At 35.1% G+C, this 20485-nt stretch overlaps 2 protein-coding genes across 2 annotated transcripts; both read left to right on the forward strand.

The window, feature by feature from the left end:
* The first annotated feature begins 266 nt into the window (after positions 1–266).
* On the forward strand, positions 267–15274 carry LOC139898363 (GPN-loop GTPase QQT1-like). Its single transcript, XM_071881093.1, has 11 exons — positions 267–352; positions 11683–11880; positions 11972–12016; positions 13012–13091; positions 13216–13290; positions 13458–13561; positions 13685–13841; positions 13943–14030; positions 14132–14204; positions 14299–14429; positions 14744–15274. The coding sequence occupies exons 2-11, from the start codon at positions 11789–11791 to the stop codon at positions 14802–14804; spliced, it is 906 nt and encodes a 301-aa protein (XP_071737194.1). The 5' UTR covers positions 267–352; positions 11683–11788; the 3' UTR covers positions 14805–15274.
* A 2042-nt stretch (positions 15275–17316) lies between these two features.
* LOC139898364 (uncharacterized) lies at positions 17317–19408 on the forward strand. Its single transcript, XM_071881094.1, has 3 exons — positions 17317–17630; positions 18705–18763; positions 18852–19408. The coding sequence occupies exons 1-3, from the start codon at positions 17520–17522 to the stop codon at positions 19174–19176; spliced, it is 495 nt and encodes a 164-aa protein (XP_071737195.1). The 5' UTR covers positions 17317–17519; the 3' UTR covers positions 19177–19408.
* The last annotated feature ends 1077 nt before the right edge of the window (positions 19409–20485 follow it).

Genomic DNA, 20485 nt, shown 5'->3' on the forward strand with positions numbered 1-20485 from the left:
AGCGTTGATAGATTAATCGTTCTTAGGTCCGTTGCAACGGTAGTACGATAAAACTGTTGCGACGCCCGTCTCGGCCTTTTCAATAATACTGCTTCATACTAGTTGTGATTAAAAGGAGAAGGCGTGAATTTTTTTATTTCACAAAAATGCATTTCTAATATATTTATAATTTAGTACCCCGAGTTTTAGTTATTGTTAACTTTTATATTTAATTTTAACTTTTTAACTTTATATTCCCATCATAAGTTTTCCATATACTTGCTTCAATAGAACACTTTAGTTTCTTATACACTATTGATGATCCGCAGAGCGACTCTATTGCTCTACCAGCTACATTTCATATCGTTAAAAGGTATCATTTGACTTCTTTAATCAATTCCCTTGAGTTTCTATCTCGATTTGAAGTTATGGTTTTAGCTTTCTGAATTGTCATTATTACAAAGAATTAGGGTTTATAGTTCATTTGAATCCAAATTACCACTCATCTAGACTGTGTTTGACTACTGTAAATGTCTTTACGACAAATTTACTAGTTATATCTGTTGAAATAATAAGGTCAAATATGGGAGGCAATATTAGGTGAGTTCTATAGTCAACAAACACATGCAAAGTTGTGTTTTGAAGACTTTTGTGCACAAATTATTTACCATGATGCCATTCTCTTCTACTATAAATACATGATCTTGCAAGCTTCAAAATACATCCCAACACATTCTTCCTTCTTGTGTTCTAGTAGTCTAATAGAGAGTTTGTGAGATATATCTCCTAATTACAAGAGATATAAAACTTGGTACTTATCCTTGTAATTAGAGCGAAGTGTAATTCCTATTATTCATATTAGTGAAACGTTTCTTTCCTTGCCCGTGGTTTTTACCCTATTGGGGTTTTTCACGTTAAATCTTGGTGTTTCTTTATTGTCATTATTTCAAGTATTACTAGCAGGTTTGCTATAATTCGGTGTCGCTTTTATCAACAAGTGGTATCAAGAGCTAAGGTCTAATATCTAGTGTGTATTAATCTACTTATCGTATGCTCTGTGGTTGCCACGGGAGTGGATCGTCCACATCAGAAAATAAGTAAGATTATTTTCACTCGGTAAAAGTCCTTGGGTGTTATTTCAAGAAAAATAGTATTGTCGAAAAGAAGATTGTAATTATAGCAATGTCTACGAAATTTGAAATTGAAAAATTTAACGGGAGTAATTTCTCGTTATGGAAATTAAAGATGAAAGCTATCCTGAGAAAGGATAAGTGTTTGGCGGCCATCAGTGGACGTTCCACTGAAGTCACTGATGAAAAATGGGAAGAGATAGACGGCCAGGCTATCGCAAATCTTCATCTGGCACTAGCAGATGGCGTTTTGTCTAGCATAGAAGAAAAGAAGGCGGCGAAAGAGATTTGGGATCACCTCGTAAAATTGTACGAGACCAAATCACTCCACAACAAGATATTCTTTAAGAGGAAACTTTATGCGCTACGCATGAATGAATCTACTTCAGTTAATGAGCACATTAATTCTTTGAATACTCTATTTTCTCAACTCGCTTCGTTAAGTTGCAATATAGAGCCAAAAGAACGTGCTGAACTTTTACTTCAGAGTCTACCTGACTCGTATGATCAACTCATTATTAACTTAACCAATAATGTTCTCTCGGAGTATCTAGTCTATGGTGAAGTTGCGGCTGCTATTCTAGAAGAAGAAAATCGGCGCAATAACAAGGAGGACAAACAGGCCGGTTCACGACAAGTGGAGGCCTTGGTGATGTCAGGAGGGATATCAACGGAACGTGGCCCAAGTGGGAGTCACAATCATGGTAAACCGAAGTCTAAAAAGAAGACCTATACATGCTACAATTGTGGCAAGAAAGGTCACCTGAAGAAGGATTGCCGGAGTTTAAATAACTCAAATCCTCAAGGAAATATTGTAAGCACTTCAGATGATGGGACTGCTTTGGTTAGTGAAGCAGTGGTAGCAAATGAAGGCAGAAAGACATTTGTTGATGTCTGGTTATTTGACTCGGGAGCTACTTTTCACATGACCCCTAGAAGAGAATGGTTCAAACAATATGAACGTATCTCAGGAGGATCTGTATATAGTTGCAATGATCATGAACTAAAGATCATTGGAATTGGAGATATCATTCTGAAGATGCACGATGGTACAGTTCGTACTATTCAAGGTGTACGACACGTGGAGGGTTTGAAGAAGAACTTATGGTCTTTAGGACAATTGGATGATCTTGGTTGTAAAATGGTGATACATGAGATCATGATAATCAAGAAAGGCGCGGTTGTACTTATGAAAGGAGAAAAGGTGGGTGCTAATTTATACATTCTGAAAGGCGATACGGTACAGGAATCGGAAGCATCTGTTGCTTCGAATAGTTCAAGTGATAAAGTTGCTATGACATGGCATCAAAAGCTTGGACACATGTCTGATCAAGGTATGAAGATTCTTGTTGAAAGAAATCTTATTCCTGGTCTTACAAAGGTATCGCTACCTTTCTGTGAGCATTGTGTAATCAGCAAACAACATCGCCTGAAGTTTAACACATCAAATTCTAGAAGTAAATTGATTCTAGAATTGGTTCACTCTGATGTGTGGCAAGCACCAGTTCAATCCTTAGGAGGAGCAAAGTATTTTGTATCATTTATTGATGATTACACTAGGAGATGTTGGGTGTACCCAATTAAGAGGAAAGCAGATGTGTTTGAAGTATTTAAAGTTTACAAAGCGCGGGTTGAACTTGATTCTGGTAAAAAGATCAAGTGTTTAAGGACGGATAATGGAGGAGAATACACTGGTGATGAATTTGATAAGTTCTGCAAACAAGAAGGTATCAAAAGACAGTTCACAACGGCATACACTCCTCAACAAAACGGAGTGGCAGAGCGGATGAACAGAACCTTGTTAGATAGAACAAGGGCGATGTTGGCAACTGCAAGCTTGGGGAAATCATTCTGGGCAGAAGCGGTCAATACTGCCTGTTACGTGATAAATCGGTCACCGTCGACTGCAATTGAGTTGAAGTCACCGATGGAGATGTGGACTGGAAAACCAGTTGATTATTCAGACCTTCATATATTTGGAAGTCCTGTGTACGCAATGTACAATTCTCAAGAAACGACAAAGTTGGATCCGAAGTCCAGAAAGTGTTTGTTCTTGGGGTATGCTGATGGAGTTAAGGGGTATCGCTTGTGGGACCCCACTGCCTACAAAGTAGTCATCAGCAGAGATGTTGTCTTTACATAAGACAAAGATCTTGAAGATGTTAGCACTTCAAAAGAAACTATACCGATACAAGTGAGTAATGAATTTCATAAAGATTCTTCTGAAGCAGTACCAGAGCACGATGAAAATCAAGTAGTCGTTGATGAAGCTCCAGCGACTCGTATTTCTAATCGGGAAAGGAAACGTCCAGGGTGGCACTCGGATTTTATTATGGAAAGCAATGTTGCATATTGTCTTCTAACAGAGGAAGGAGAGCCAACAACTCTTCGCGAGGCACTGAATCATTCAGATGCATCTCAGTGGATGACGGCTATGCCGGAAGAAATTGAAGCTCTTCATAAAAATAAAACATGGGAACTTGTGCCATTGCCAAAAGGTAGAAAACCTATTAGAAATAAATGGGTGTATAAGATCAAGCGAAATGGCGATGATCAAGTGGAGCGGTATCGTGCAAGACTGGTGGTTAAAGGATATGCTCAGAAAGAAGGTACGGACTTTAATGAAATATTTTCTCCTGTGGTTCGACTTACAACAATTCGAGTAGTTCTAGCGATGTGTGCTACATTTGATTTGCATCTAGAGCAGCTAGATGTGAAAACTGCATTTCTTCATGGAAATCTTGAAGAAGAAATTTATATGCTTCAACCAGAAGGTTTTGAACTACAAGGAAAAAAGAACTTGGTTTGCAGGTTAAAGAAATCTCTGTATGGTCTCAAACAGGCGCCGAGATGTTGGTACAAGAGATTTGATTCTTTCATAATGAGCCTTGAATATAACAGACTTTATGCAGACCCTTGTGCATATTTCAAGAGGTTTGGGGACAATGATTTTGTCATTTTGCTGTTATATGTAGACGACATGTTGGTTGCAGGCCCCAACAAAGATCGTATTAATAAGCTGAAGGCTCAATTGGCTAGGGAGTTTGAAATGAAAGACTTGAGTGCCGCAAACAAGATTCTAGGGATGCAAATTCACCGAGACAGAGATAATAGGAAGATTTGGCTTTCTCAAAAGAATTATTTGAGGAAAATCTTGGAGCGTTTCAATATGCAAGATAGTAAGCCAATCTCAACCCCACTTCCTACTAATCTCAAGTTATCCTCCGTTATGTGTCCTAGCAGTGAAGACGAGAGGAAGGAGATGTCTCGAGTACCGTATGCATCAGCAGTGGGAAGTTTAATGTTCGCAATATGTACAAGACCAGACATTGCACATGCAGTGGGAGTAGTTAGTCGGTACATGGCGAATCCTGGTAAAGAGCATTGGAATGCGGTAAAGAGGATCCTTAAATACATCAAGGGAACCTTAGACGTTGCATTATGTTATGGGGAACCGAAATTTATTGTCAAAGGGTATGTTGATTCAGATTATGCAGGTGATATCGATAAAAGTAAATCTACCACTGCATATGTTTTTACACTTTGTGGTGGAATAGTAAGCTGGGTTTCAAAACTGCAGTCAGTTGTGGCGACGTCAACAACAGAGGCAGAATATGTAGCAGCTACTCAAGCTACTAAAGAGGCAGTATGGTTGAAAATGTTGTTGGAGGAACTCGGGCACAAACAAGAGAATATCACTCTATTCTGTGACAACCAGAGTGCCTTGCATCTTGCAAGGAATCTGGCATTTCATTCAAAGACAAAGCATATACGAGTTCAGTATCACTTCGTTCGTGAGAAAGTGGAAGAAGGAACCGTGGATATGCAGAAAATTCATACTGATAAAAATGTGGCTGATTTTCTAACAAAGTCAATCAATCGTGACAAGTTTATTTGGTGCCGTTCCTCATGCGGCCTAGCGGAAACGTAAGCAACATCATTGGCAAGGAAGGATTATCGTGTGAAGATTGATTGAGCTTCAATCAAATCTTCAAGTGGGAGATTGTTGAAATAATAAGGTCAAATATGGGAGGCAATATTAGGTGAGTTCTATAGTCAACAAACACATGCAAAGTTGTGTTTTGAAGACTTTTGTGCACAAATTATTTACCATGATGCCATTCTCTTCTACTATAAATACATGATCTTGCAAGCTTCAAAATGCATCCCAACACATTCTTCCTTCTTGTGTTCTAGTAGTCTGATAGAGAGTTTGTGAGATATATCTCCTAATTACAAGAGATATAAAACTTGGTACTTATCCTTGTAATTAGAGCGAAGTGTAATTCCTATTATTCATATTAGTGAAACGTTTCTTTCCTTGCCCGTGGTTTTTACCCTATTGGGGTTTTCCACGTTAAATCTTGGTGTTTCTTTATTGTTATTATTTCAAGTATTACTAGCAAGTTTGCTATAATTCGGTGTCGCTTTTATCAACAATATCAACAACTTTCATATGATTGATTGATAGCCATCTAGTTCTGTCAGCGACATATGCTCTTGGCACCATGAGCTATTTACGGTTTTAAAATTAATATTATATTATATATTATATTATTAAAATATCATAGTATAAAATGTTGGTTTCGTACTTCATTCTCTTTAATGTAAAATTTTGCTATAAGTTTACTTTTAGTGGTAATGAATATGTGGGAAGTTTGATGAAAGAGAGTTGAAGGAAGGTTGTGGATGGGTGGTAATGTACAACCACCCAAATTATATATATATTTTTTTCTCTTTTATAAGAGATGATAAACCCTTATTAGGGGTGTTGTCGAAGGTTGTGAGTGACTCCTCGGATTGAGAACACCGCATTACAAGTCGTCTAGTTGTTTTAACAATCGAAAACCATATTGGGTTTATTAAATGTAATGGGCCTTTTATATTTAACTATTGGGTTTATTAATATTCTAAATCGAAGTCTTAATAGGTTGAATGAGCCTACAGAAAAATACACTAGCTATAATTCAGGTCGATTGGGCTTTTACTTTAACCTATTGGGTTATGTATTGACTTTTGTTTTTTTACCTATCTGTTAAATTATTACGTATTTACGATTCTAACATCAAAATCAAAAACCTTACACCAATTGATATTGATATATGAATACGGAAGAAGAATTTATGAAAAATTGACGATCGAAGTGTTGACCAAAGGGTTTTTTTTATCCAAATCTTCTTCTATTTTCCAATTTCTCAATAGGTAGGGTTTTAATCTTGAAGTTATGTTAGGGTTTATCTTTATTTTAACAACCTACTGAGAATTACTTTATAGCTTTAATTTTACAAAATTTGATGTCCGCCAGGTTTCTATTTAGGCAAATGTTTGATTTGTATGTTATTATCTTGATTATTAGAGGCTATACTTGTGTACTGTTGAGTGTGCTTAAGATTTTATATTACTTGTTTAATCTTGGCCTAGAAGATGTTTTCCATTAACTTGCAAGTTAGGTGTTTGTTAGGTTATCTGGTTTTCTGGCTCAAATGGAAGCTATTTAGTTTATATATGACTTGAAATTGATTTAACATCAGATTTGTTGTAATTGCTTTTGTTAGGTAGGAAGGTGCTTCCATTTCATTTTAGTAAATAAGTCATATGGTCATATGTTTTGATGACCTTCGGTGATTCCCTGTGTTTAGTATGTTTAGTTTCTTCCTTTTTACAGTGTATGGATCAGAAGACCAATTGATTGAAAACTAGTTAGAGCATTCACAAAGTATATATGTTTGTAAGGTGCAGTTGGTCTCCAATGAAAGTAAAAAGGTCAAGAATTATATATGAGTAATACCACAACTAACCTTTTATATACAGAAAACACTGTTTGACGTAGCAGGATTTGGAAGCGTTTATCCTGGTTCGTTGATAACGAAGCATCAAACTTTTATTTCTTATCCGTTATGTTTGTTTATGTATATTTGCTTTTTAAACATGTTTTGATAGACTTTTCTTAAAACATGTTATGCTTTAATACATGTGATATCAGGTTACTTCTTTTGAAATACGTTATTATAGGTTATTTTCAACTACATAGCTCATTTATTCTCAATGTCAGACTTCTAGTCTTTAAAAACTTTATGGAAAAAAATGGGTCTCGACTCGACCCGTGGGGTACTTGATGGTTTGCACTACCTATTCCGTTCTTTACTACAAAATCAGAATCACAATGGAGTATGCTGGTATTATACCGCGATTAGAATTAGTCAGTAAGATGGATTTTATAAGTTCTCCAGTTATCCATGATTTGTGGAGGCCACCTGTGCTCGAAAAAAGTTTGGTCTTGCTATAGAATGGTGATTTATTTTTGATCGATTTGGGTTTTTCCTTTATACCCTCAATATCATCTCCAACTTTAAGCTGGAAGAAATTAAAGGTTGTATGGGATGATTCTGTTATTTCTAAAAATGGAGGTTGGTTGAGTTATGATTTCAGTTATCATTTAAAAACCATAATTGTTGTTCAATCAATGTTGGTTTCTCTTGTTGATACAAGATCTGTGAATTCTCCATTTTTAAAACCCGTTTTCACCCTGTTGTTAAATCCCGAAGGTAAAGATGTATTTCTTGCATTCTCCATTGCTACTCCCAATTGATTCTATTTCACCGTGGCTTTAAATCGAACGGTTTTTCTCTGTGACATTAGAAAACCTATGATTCCTATTTTATGGTGGACGCATAATGTTGCTCAACCGAACTATGTTGTTTCTAGTCTCTCCACATTAAGGTCACATTCTCAGGATTCTGAAACGGGCTTCGGTATTTTATTGGGATCTTTTTGTAACGGTGAGCTTAGTCTTATCTGTTACGGGCCAAATGTTAAAGACACGATTTGTTCATCTTTGTATGCATGAGGACTCCTTTCTGATATCTCGTTATTTACTAAAGAATGTCGTGGTACTTGTCTTGTAAAAGAAGAGTTTATGAAGGACTGGCTTCCTCATTGGGTTAATTGGCAACAAAAGAAATAATCTATCTGGGGAATTGGCATAATATCTTCTCAGTTGTATGATCCAAGTATGTTCGGTGGGTTCACGTGTATTATGTTAACATCATGAGGGAATCTCGAAACACATAGATATAGTGCCTTGTGGGATTATTCGAAAACGTTACAAAAACGTCACTTTCAGCAACCTTTAGGTTTAGAAAATTCTGGTTTGTCTGAAAGAGGTGAAGATGGATATATGTTTATAAAGGTTTTTCAATACGTGAAGTTTGATTTTCTTGAAGGGTATTTGAAATCCGATTTTGCCCAAGAGAGTTATTTTCACGAAAGAGTTTCATCAGAAGATATGTCAAAATTGAACATGTTTGGATCGAACGGGGCTTTAAGCGTTCATGATATTTATAAAGATGTTAGCTTGCCAACCAGTATACATGAAATTGCTTTAAGGAGAATCTGGGAAATCTACCCAAGAAATTATTAAGATTTGCGTTCGCTAATTATCCAGATCTCGCTCGAGAATTTTAAAACGTACCGTTTGAGTTCCCAGAAGTTCCATGTATTCAACCTCACTTACCTCGTTTTTTGTTTTGGGATCCATCATCTCGTAGTAGTAAGTGGACGAATAAACAAAAGCTACCCAATTGTTAACGTAATAAGCGTGAACCCACTGAACATATCTGGATTACAACTGAGAAGAGATAATGCCAATTCCCCGAAATAGATTCTTTCTTTGTTGCTGATTAACCCAATTAGGAATACGGTCCTTTACGAACTCTTCTTTTACTTGATAAGTACCACAACCACATTCGTTAGTAATTAGTGAACGCAAATCTTAATAATTTCTTCGGTAGATTTGCCCAGATTCTCCTTAAAGCAATTTCATGTATACTGGTTGGCAAGCTAACGTATTTATAAACATCATGAACGTTTAAAGCCCCGTTCGATCGAAACATGTTCAGTTTTTAACATACTTTTGATGAAACTCTTTCGTGAAAATAACTCTCTCTTGGGCAAGATCGGATTTCAAATACCCTTCAAGAAATTCAAGCTTTACGTATTGAAAAACCTTTACGAATTTATATCCATCTTCACCTCTTTCAGACAAACCAGAGTCTTCTAAACTTAAAGGTTGTTGATAGTGACATTTTTGTAACGTTTTTGAATAATCCCACGGGGCACTATATCTATGTGTTTCGAGATTCCCTGATGATATTGTAATAAGCGTGAACCCACCGAACATATCTGAATCATACAACTAAGAAGATATAATGTCAATTCCGGAAATAGATTCTCTCTTTTGTTGTCAATTAACCCAATTAGGAAGCCGGTCCTTCATGAACTCCTCTTTTACAAGACAAGCACCACAACGACATTCGTTGATAATAACGAGATATCAGAAGGAAGTCCCTATTCATACAAAGATGAAGAAACCGAGTCTAACATTTGGCCCTTAGTAGAAAACACTAAACTCACCGTTACAAAAAGATTCTAATAAAATACCGAAACCTGTTTCAGAATCCTCCAAGTGTGACCTTAATGTGAAGAGACTAGAACCAACAACATAGTTTGGCTGAGCAACATAACGCGTCCAACGTTAAAATAGGAATCATAGGTTCTCTTATATCACAAAGGAAAACAGTTCGATTTGAAGCCACGGTGAAATAGAGTCGTTCAGGATCTGGGGAACGCAAGAAATGTATTGTTACTTTCGGGAATTAACAACGGGGTGACAACGGGTTTTAACAATGGAGAATTCACAGATCTTGAAACAACAAGAAAAATCATCATTGATTGAACAACAATTATGATTTTTGGATGATAACTGAAATCACAACTCAATCAACCTCCTTTTTCAGGAAATAACAGATTCATCTTATACAACTTTTAGTTTCTTCCAGCTCAAAATTAGAGATGATATTGAGGGTATAAAGGAAACACGCAAATCGATAAAAAATAAATCACCATTTTCTAGCAAGACCAAACTCTGTTCCGATACATGTGGGCTCCACGAAGCATCGATAACTGCAGAACTTTTAAAATCCATCTTACCGACTAATTCCAATTGCGGTGTAATAATACTAGCATACTCCATTATGATTCTGATTTTGTAGTAATGAACAGAATAGGTAGTGCAAACCTTCAAATTCCTCAGGGGTCGGGTCCGAGACCCATTTTTTTTCCTTAAATTTTTTAAAGAGCTAGAAGTCATACATTGAGAATAAATGAGCTATGTAATTGAAAATAACCTATTATAACATACTTCAAACGAAGTAACCTGATATCACATGTATCAAAGCATAACATGTTCCAAAAAAGTCTGTCAGAACATGCTTCAAAAGCAAAAATAGATATAAACAAACATAACAGATAAAAGATTGATGTTTCGATATCAACGAATCGGGATCAACTTCCATATCATGCTACTTTAAACAGTTAAAATTTTATTGTTTACCTTATAAAAGGTTAGTTGTTGTATTACTCATATTAAATACTTGGCCTTTTTACTTTCATTGGAGACCAACTGCACCTTGCAAAGATTGAATAATTCCAATAGATATCTAAACATCTGTACTATATGAATGCTCTAACCAGTTTTTCAATCAATTAGTCTTCTGATCCATAAACAATAAAAGGGAAGAAATTGAAACATATACTAAACACAAAGGGAATCACTGAAGGCCATCAAAACACCTATAACCAAATGGGTCTCGACCCATTAGAACCGACCCAAACAGAATCATCTCATACAGCTTTTACTCATGACCTGTTACCTAAACCGACCCAACCTTGCCCCTTTTTTGGACCCGTTTGAAAATTAGTCTCGTTTCACTCATGACCCGTTTTGACCCAAAGCTGTTTTGACCTACTACCTAGGGATGGAAATGGATCGCGTGATGCCATGTCCATTTAACTTTTATAATCCATATCCATTTAAATAAAATTCGTACATCTATATCCATATCCATATCCATATACGTTAGATTAAGCGGGTTAATGGATATCCGCTGGATGTTAAGTTTTTCGAAAGATATTCCTATTATGAAATGAAATCATCGAAGTATTCTTACCAAAAATATGTTATATATGTAAGATATATAAATTATACTATTCACATTATTGTATCTTCACAAGATATACTTTCGATAACATTTTAGTAGTTAATAGTGTACATGTATAAGGATATGTAAATGTATATGCATATCTTTATGTAAATATGTGTATATTTATTTCGGGTGATAAATAGATATATCCGTGGATGATAAATTCTCATCCATACCCGATCCACTAATTTTTCACTTCATCCATATCCATATCCATATACGCTTATTATCCATTTGAATCATCCATATCTATATAAATGGATCGGTTCGGATGAATATCCGATGGATCGGACATCCATTGCCATCCCTACGTAGTGCTATCCAAACCAATCCAACCTGACCAATATGAGAAAAAGATGGAATTATCAAATTTAACATTTATGTTTTTATACTGTGATAGGTTAAGAATGTGATAAAATGCATTCGGTTACAAACAGTTTGTTGCATGTTTAAACAAATATCAAATACCTCCTTAAACAACAATGAAGACTTTCAGGTACACGTAATAAAGATTTTTTTTGTCAATATTACAGTACAGAAGTCGAGAAATAGCTCCTGCTTGACGACCAACTAGCAATTTTCTTGCAACTTTTTTCTTCACACCAATTGAGACTTCAAGATTGTGTGGAAGTGTGAAAAATGGTGTTTGGTCAGGTTGTAATTGGTCCACCAGGTTCCGGTAAAACCACTTACTGCAACGGTATGAAACAGTACCTACAACTTATTGGCAGGTAGAGTTTTGATCACTTATATAAAAAGAAAAGAAATTAATTTATTATTATATTGTCAAAATTCTGAAAATTGTAATTGTTGTGATTACAGGAAAGTAGCTGTTATTAATTTAGACCCTGCAAATGATTCATTGCCGTATCCTTTTAGAAATAGATTGTTGTTCTTAATCAAATGTGATTTAAAATATAATCACATGTGGTTTGTGATTAAGTTTTTGTTCTCATTTTATTGTATATATATATATATATATATATATATATATATATATATATATATATATATATATAGGGGCAGGATCAATGGGGAAGTAACCAATCGGGGGAAAGCGGGGGGAAGCAAAAAAAAATTTTTTCCCGTTTTTTTTTGAATTTTTTTTTTCCGGCATCAAGATCACACGAAAATATGAACATTTAGAAGAGACACTTCGTGATGAATGTTATTATTTAGGCGGGAAAACGATCGACAAAAATAACATTCAAGATAATATTGTTCGTGACGAATATGAACGTTTTTTTTTTCATGTTTTGTGAAGTAAAATTTAGCCCGATTTAGAGTTTAGGGTTTAGGGTTTAGGGTTTGGTGTTTTGGGTTTATTCCATAAACCCAAAACACCAAACCCTAAACCCTAAACCCTAAACTCTAAACCGTTCGTGTTAAAAACTCAATCTAAATCCTAAATCTAAACCCTAAACCCTAAATTTCTAAACCCTAATATCTAAACCCTATAAACCCTAATATCTAAACCCTAATATCTAAACCCCAATAGCTAAAACCTCAAAATACGCTCGAAAAACACGATAATTGTTATATATTACTTCTTCGAGCGTTTTCCCGCCAAAATAAAAACATTTATCACAAAGTGTCTCTACTAAATGTTCATATTTTTATCTCATCTATAATGTTCGTGAACAAAGTTTTTTCAAAAAACGAAAAAAAAAAAAAAGTTTTTGCTTCCCTTCGCTTCCCCCGAATGGTTACTTCCCTCTTGATCCTACCTATATATATATATATATATATATATATATATATATATATATATATATATATATATATATATATATATATATATGGGAAATCTATTCATACCATCACATATGATGGAATAAATCTTTTCTTTAATGTATGTTTAGATATGATTGTGCTATTAACATTGAGGATCTTATTAAACTTGGTGATGTCATGAATGAACACTCTCTTGGTCCTAATGGAGGTTGCACTATCTTTTTTTTTTTTTTTTTTTTTTTTTTTGAAGATTGTCTGATTACTTACCTGTTACATATAAGACGATTTTTTTATCATGCGATTAATAATTCTATTTGATTTTTTTGATTCAGGTCTCGTGTATTGTATGGATTACTTGGAGAAAAATATTGACTGGTTAGAATCTAAATTGAAACCCCTCTTGAAAGGTTAGTACTCATTAAAGGCCTAAAGTATATGTATAAATCGTATTGAATGTTTGTATTCTATTTTCATCTTCATATATATGATATGTGTTCATTTTTGGAGTATGCTTCTGGTAAAACACAGATTAAAATAAGATTTCATGTAAGAAATATATTTATTTTATTTGCAGATCACTATTTTCTCTTTGATTTTCCTGGCCAAGTAGAACTCTTCTTCCTTCACTCTAATGCAAAAAAGGTCATAATGAAACTTATTAAGAAACTTAATCTTCGGGTACGTATTTTTTTCTTGTTCATGTGCTTCTTTCTTTGATTACATTAACTAACGCACACATACGTGGGCCCACCTTTCTGCCAGGTTATAACAGTTTACAAATGTATTTTTTTTTTTTAACAGTTGACCGTTATTCATTTGGTAGATGCCCACTTATGTAGTGACCCCGGGAAATATGTCAGTGCTTTGCTTCTCTCATTGTCAACAATGTTGCATATGGACCTGCCACATGTCAATGTGTTGTCTAAGATTGATCTTATCGAGAGCTATGGAAAATTAGGTACCGAAAGCTTTTTTAGTTAGTAGTACATGTACATTCATTCATTCCGAATCCTGAAATAATTTTTTTTTTTTTTATTTTACTTTTGACGTGTGCCACAGCCTTTAACCTTGATTTTTACACGGACGTGGAAGACTTATCTTATTTACAACACCATCTTAATCAAGATCCTAATTCTTCTAAATATCGGTAGGTTGGTTGACTTCTTTGGGTTGACTTTTTTTGCACATCGTGTAGCGCGTTACATATTTACATATACTAAACTTATCAATTTGTATATATGTTGGTAGAAAACTCACCAAGGAACTGTGTGAAGTAATTGAAGATTATGGTTTGGTCAACTTCACTACGTTGGCTATTCAGGCATGCTAATAATATTTACCGCTGTTTTATTTAGTAGACTATGTGCACTATATCGATGCACTGATGTTTTGACCTTTGACTCTCTTTTTTTCAGGACAAAGAGAGTGTCACCAATCTGGTGAAATTAATAGACAAGGCCAACGGTTATATATTTCAAGGCATTGATGCTAGTGCAGTTGAATTCAGCAAGATTGCTATTGCACCAACAGATTGGGATTACTACAAATATCCTTTTCTTATATTACATTATTAATACAGATTAATTAATAGTATTAATAATAATAATAATTTTAGTTTTAATTATTATACTAATCATATTTTTTTATAAAGCAATTTATGAGTTTAAAATACTTTAGTATAATTTAGGGTACTAATCACTACCCTATCATTTAGGCAAAGTTTGTAGTCTTCAACCCAATTCCTTGTTTTAGCTATTTTGGGGTTTATATTTTAATTTGTTGAATTTGTCAACTATTATGATTTATTTTGATGATAAATTTAAAAAGAATTTGAGATGGTTCCCTTGACTGGGATTTCACAACAGCAGTAGTGCAAGAGAAGTATGTGAAAGATGATGAAAACTTTGATTCGGATGATTAATTAAAGATGAACAACTGCCAAGGTTGAGTCAATCCACTTCAAAAGGTTCTTATTATCTTAATATGCAGTTGCTAATACTCATAATCTCATTCGTGAACAAGGCCGGTTTTCTGCGTTGAAGGACATGTTGATCTAGTTCAAGATTATGTAGGAGATTCGAAATTGGAACCCAAATATATGTAATTGGGAATACATTGAGTTGTAGATTATCAACACTGTAAATAGAAAGAGATTTTTGTTAACAAAAGCCTCGATGCTTAATCGCTTCATTTAGGCACCTAGTGTCACTAAAGCCGTTCCACTCGTTATGTTCTCTTTGTTGTTGTCTATCTAATTCCTGCTTTTGGAAATTTTTATACGAATTTGAATGGACAGTTTTTGCGATGTTTTGTTTTTTTCTTGTGACTAAATTGTCTTGCCCTTAGGAATTCATTAAAGCTACTCACACTTGTAGACTCATTTGTTCAGGATCTCCAATCTTTTATCCAAATTATTATTATATTTATATTATTTGTAATAAGGTTTTTCAATTTTAAGTTGTATTTTTAACTTTTCATAAGCTTTTTTCAATACAGTCATTACTCGTTACGCTGCATGTTAGTCATTCTGACCTCATACCTTAGCATTCTACATTGTTGTTTTTAACATCCGTAAGTACATCGTTGTCAACATGTTATCTTATGTTGTATTTAATGGTTTTGCAGTACTTGCTCTTTTCTTTAAAGTTAATTTTAGCTGTTGTTCCTTGTTTTTTTTTTTTTTAAACATCCATAAGAAGCTATACTAATAGGTTTTTACCCATTTATATAATCTCTTGTCAAATCAGGTTGTGTATAAAGTAAAAAATACAAGTTAGCTATATCAGAAACGGGTCTAGCGGGCCAAACAGCTAAATAGTTGTGCTAGTTTATAGAAAGCACACAACCTCTTATTACAATAAATTAAATTATGTGTGGAGTACAATATAATAATGTATTCACTTTACCAAATAGGGGTGTGATCTTCTGTACTGTATGTTTTGTAGGCGCATGAATCAGTTTTCTTTACAATGTTTTTAAGAAACACAACTCCCTTTTTTCGCCATGGATTTTCTTAGGCTTTGTCTTTTTAGACTTTGGTTTTGGTTTAAGAGCCGTCATCCAACATAGAACTTTCCCTGCAACCCAACAATCTTTAAAATCCTTTGTGCCCTCCTCGAAAAATCCAGAACAATTGTACGAAGACGAACCAACTTTGCCCACACCTTTAACCATAACCGACATAACGCTAACATGCAAACCAACTTCCGAGCCCGAATCGACAATAGACTTGCCCTCAACTAAATTAAACCTAATGTTGCCATCAGAAGCATTACTTGCACCACTCTTTACACCCTTCTGTTGGGAAATAACCGAATCATCACGGCCCAATTAGGCCTTCAAACCCGGCCCAAAATTCAAAGATGTAGTTAACACCAAAAGAACCCAAAATAGTCTCCGATGGGGTCTTCATTCACAGTCCTTGGGTCAGACCCCAAGCCCGCATCAGTGGCGAATTCAGGATGAAAAATTTCCGTGGTCCCAAATTTTTTTTTCAAAGCTAATTATATTTGAAAGATAATTTAGTGGTTGTTTACCTCCTTATAGCTCAACTGGTAGTGGCCTGCTAGGAGTTCGACTTCGTTGGGCTGCAACATTACACTCAATATTATCTCTATCCTGAAGTATCCACACAGGTCGCCTTTCACTCAATGTGGGGGCAGCGGGGAGGGGGTTTACCGGCCATGCCCTCGGATTGGTCCGGGTTTCCTTCAACGCAGTAGTTGGAGGCGGGTTATGCAACTACGGGAGATAGCGCGTGGGTGATTTAGTCCTCCAGAATGATCTCAAACTGATGTCCAAAAAAAAGGCACCAATTTTAAAAATATATGGAGTCCTATAGCAAAATTTTGTTGTGTTGTATATAATTTGAGGAATAGATTACACAAGAAAATTTCAAAGTTGTGGGGTCGTAGGACTCCAACCCCTTAGAGGTAGACTCGCCCCTGGCCCGCACTCTTAAAAACGTTGTTAATTATAGTCGAGCGACCCTCGTCCACAAACACCTTTAGAAGCTTCTAAGCCTGTTGAAGACGAAGAATTGTGATCAACAATACACGCACTCGAACACGTGATATCATCACTAGCAACTCTCTCAACACCAACATGCTTCTGTCTACCGTTGTCGTCGTTGGCTGCATCTACACCACAAGGCACACTACCAAAATATATACCCTTAGCATGAACATCCAAAGAGCCCGAAGTTAAAACCGAGATCACGTTTGACTTGCCCACCGATCCAAACCCGAAACCAACATTGTCTAAAGCACCTATAACACTCATGGTCAATGTCAATTTTTAAACTTTACCATTTTTCATAAAATTTGCATTTACACCCCTTTAATTATAACAAAAATTGCAAAAAAGCCCTATCACACATCTCTCCAAACAAAGAAAAGTCCACGTTTGTCCAAACACCCCCAAAATCCACACATGAACCCTAGCCCAACAACATGATTACACCCTCACACTCTCTCGCCACTTCCATATTCTAACTTCTTAATTTTTACTCCCTCTTTTTGTTTTTTTTTTACCCAAAATCTATCCATCCAATTTCCCTGTAATTCTATTCGAATTCTTCGATTTCTTAGTGGGTATTTTCAAGATAACATTTTTTGTTATCTGGGATCTTTACTAAATGGAAGTAAACAAAATTTTAGCTTCTGATGTGAGTTTCTTGCAACAAAAGATGACATCTTTGATTGCCGACACTATTGTTTCTGAAACCCTAAGCGCCCTTCTCATGATGGTATATCTTATCTGTATCTCATTCTTTTTTTGTTTATTAATTATAATTGTAATTGTATTGTTTACTCCAATAATTTTTCTTTTTGGTATAAAGAACGGTGCTTGGTTTAACTCATATTATCCAGTTTCTTATATAATAGGGGATATTTGCTTCCGAAATTGTAAAATTTTGTGACATTGTTTGTATGTTGCATACTACTGTAATAGTTTTGCTGTAATTTTTAGAGTTTTGGTGTTTAATGTTTGGTTCTGTTACTTGTGATAAAGTTCTTGAACAGTGTGTTGCTTTGGTTAAAAAATATACATGAATTTAGGATCTGTATGTTAATTTATTTTTCACAAATTTGTTTTTCGTTATGTGCAGTTTATTTAATCTATAGGTTAATTGTTCTAAGTTAATACATTTGTATTACTTGCTTGAGAAATTTTACATGCTTGTTGCTATTATCAAGACTGAGACTGCTAAAGTTTAAAAATGTTAAAATTGTACGGTGCATAATTTATATCTTATAAGCAAACCATTAGTATATACTCTGTTTTATTTGGCTTCTAGTGTTATTTTGGTGGTGTAAAAGTAGAGTCACATTTATTGGATTGTTAGTGCTATAAACTAAACGCATATCTTGGCCATTATTAAGCTTCGGTTGCCTTGCCCATTTGTTTCTTGTTTCTTTTTTAGGTGTTAGTTTTTGTTTAATTGGTTTTGCTTGTTTATGCCTCTTGTTTGTTAGGCTTGTGTTTTGTCGGCTTCTAGATATGTAGGTTTTCGTTGTAATCTCGTGTTTGTTTTGCTTTCTCGATTCGGCCCGTTTTTGGTTAGGTTCTTGTTATGTTTTGTTGTCTAGTTGTGTGGCGTTTCGGAATTGTTTCTTGTATAATTTTGTCGGCTTTTCATCGATTGATGAAAGTCCGTTGTAATATTAATTTTCGTTTTTCTCGCCAAAAAAAAAAAAAAAAAAAAAAAACCTAAAGGAACTTAAAAGTAAGAAAATTTTATATATTTCTACTATTAACAGAAAAGTGCAAAACAAATGAATAAGATTAACTTGTAACATATTTACCTTTGTTTATACAGACAGTACCTTTGCTTAAGGACGTAGTTACATGTCCAACACTAGACGTAACTGACCAGAGGTATTGCAGTTTTTTTTTATTTCTACCATTCGTTTTCTCAAAAATTGTTGCAGTAAAAATTGTGATCATACGAATTTATGTACTGCAGAAAGGACAAGACCGAACTTGAAGCGAAAGACAAAAGTGACACCGAGGATGATGATGATGAAGGAGACGAAGATGCTGCTGCGGTAGAGCCGGAAGATGATGCTGGAGATGAAGATTTTTCAGGAGAGGAAGAAGAAGATGATGAGGATGCAGATCCTAGTGAGGATCCTGAGGCTAATGGTAATCAAGATGATGAAGACGACGATGATGATGACAATGATGATGGTAATGATGATGATGATGATGACGACGATGGGGAAGAGGATGAAGAGGAGGAAGAAGATGATGATGAGGATGAACAACCACCAGCCAAGAAGAGAAAGTAAATTATGAGGTATCTAGCAATGTTATTGTTATGTACTAGGGAGTGTAAGCGTTTTTAGTTGTCGGTTTAATGTGAGTGTAGGAATTTTAAGTTATCTGAATCCGTTGCTTAGTATGATTAATGATTGTCGTCTCGTTTTTTTTTCCTTGTCATGGATAGATTGGTATGCATATCTCATTTATTGGGATGCATTCCTGGTATTTGTGTTCTGTAGCGTAAGCGTGATTCTTGATTGTCTTGTGTTTTACGCTTCTTTGTTGTTTCAATGTCACGTCTTTAAACAACCATGTTTGATTGTCTTGTGTTTTAGTCTCCGGAGTCGAACTCCTGACCTCTTACATAGAGGTCGGACCACTACCATTTGAGCTACAACACAAGGTTCCAACTGTGTTTTTATGGCAACTCAAATAGATGATACAATGGCATAAGTGCTATATGCAAATACATTTGCCTAGAGTTGTAAGATGGGTTGGTTATATTGGGTTAGCTTGACAGCATTTTCGATTTTGATTTCGAACAATTACTATATACATAATTATGTTACAATGTTGATCATATGATTACAAAACAATATTATTTTATATTTGAATGATGTGAAAATTGCTCCTTGTTAGAGTAGGTCTTGGATACCTTCAACCTCTTTTGTCGACATTTGAGTTGCTTCTCTTTCACTTAACCTTTTGTATTTCCACTTTTTGAGATGTGACACAAGTCCACAACCTTAAAAAGATCTAGTCCGTATTTATAACCAATCGACGTTGTTAACTTTTATTTTATATTGATTTCTGAATATGGGTTCATTTGGGAAAGGGCTTCTCTTTGTATATCATCGATATACAGAATTTATTCAGATTAAGTGACAGGTTAAATTACAAATAAACAACTCAACTTTCTAGATTTAAACAAGATCAATAATTGGAAAGTAAATATGCCCTAATTGTAATATGAAGTGGTTAAAGACAAGGGATTAGATCGTGTTGTTGTCCAAGTTGATTCTGATTCTTTTCATGCCATTAATAATAATAATGTGGATGTGGAGGTTAATGGTACGGTTCAACCGTCAAGGAGGATACGGGATTGGTCCCTGTTATTCTGTGGCTTGTAGTAGGATTGGAAAATCTTTGGAAGATGGCCCGCTGGTGTGCCTTGTTATGGCAAAAAGCGCGGAAAAAGTGCTTAATAGCGTGGAGGTTTACCCGTGAACACAATATCGAGTTAGAATGTGTAGGCGCCGTGAAAAACAATCATCAGAATAAGAAGAGATCCGAGCCGAAGGGATCGTTATCCTTTGGTGGTCATGCACTACTCGA

Source organism: Rutidosis leptorrhynchoides, chromosome 3, assembly GCF_046630445.1.
Source record: "Rutidosis leptorrhynchoides isolate AG116_Rl617_1_P2 chromosome 3, CSIRO_AGI_Rlap_v1, whole genome shotgun sequence".
Taxonomy (NCBI): domain Eukaryota; kingdom Viridiplantae; phylum Streptophyta; class Magnoliopsida; order Asterales; family Asteraceae; genus Rutidosis; species Rutidosis leptorrhynchoides.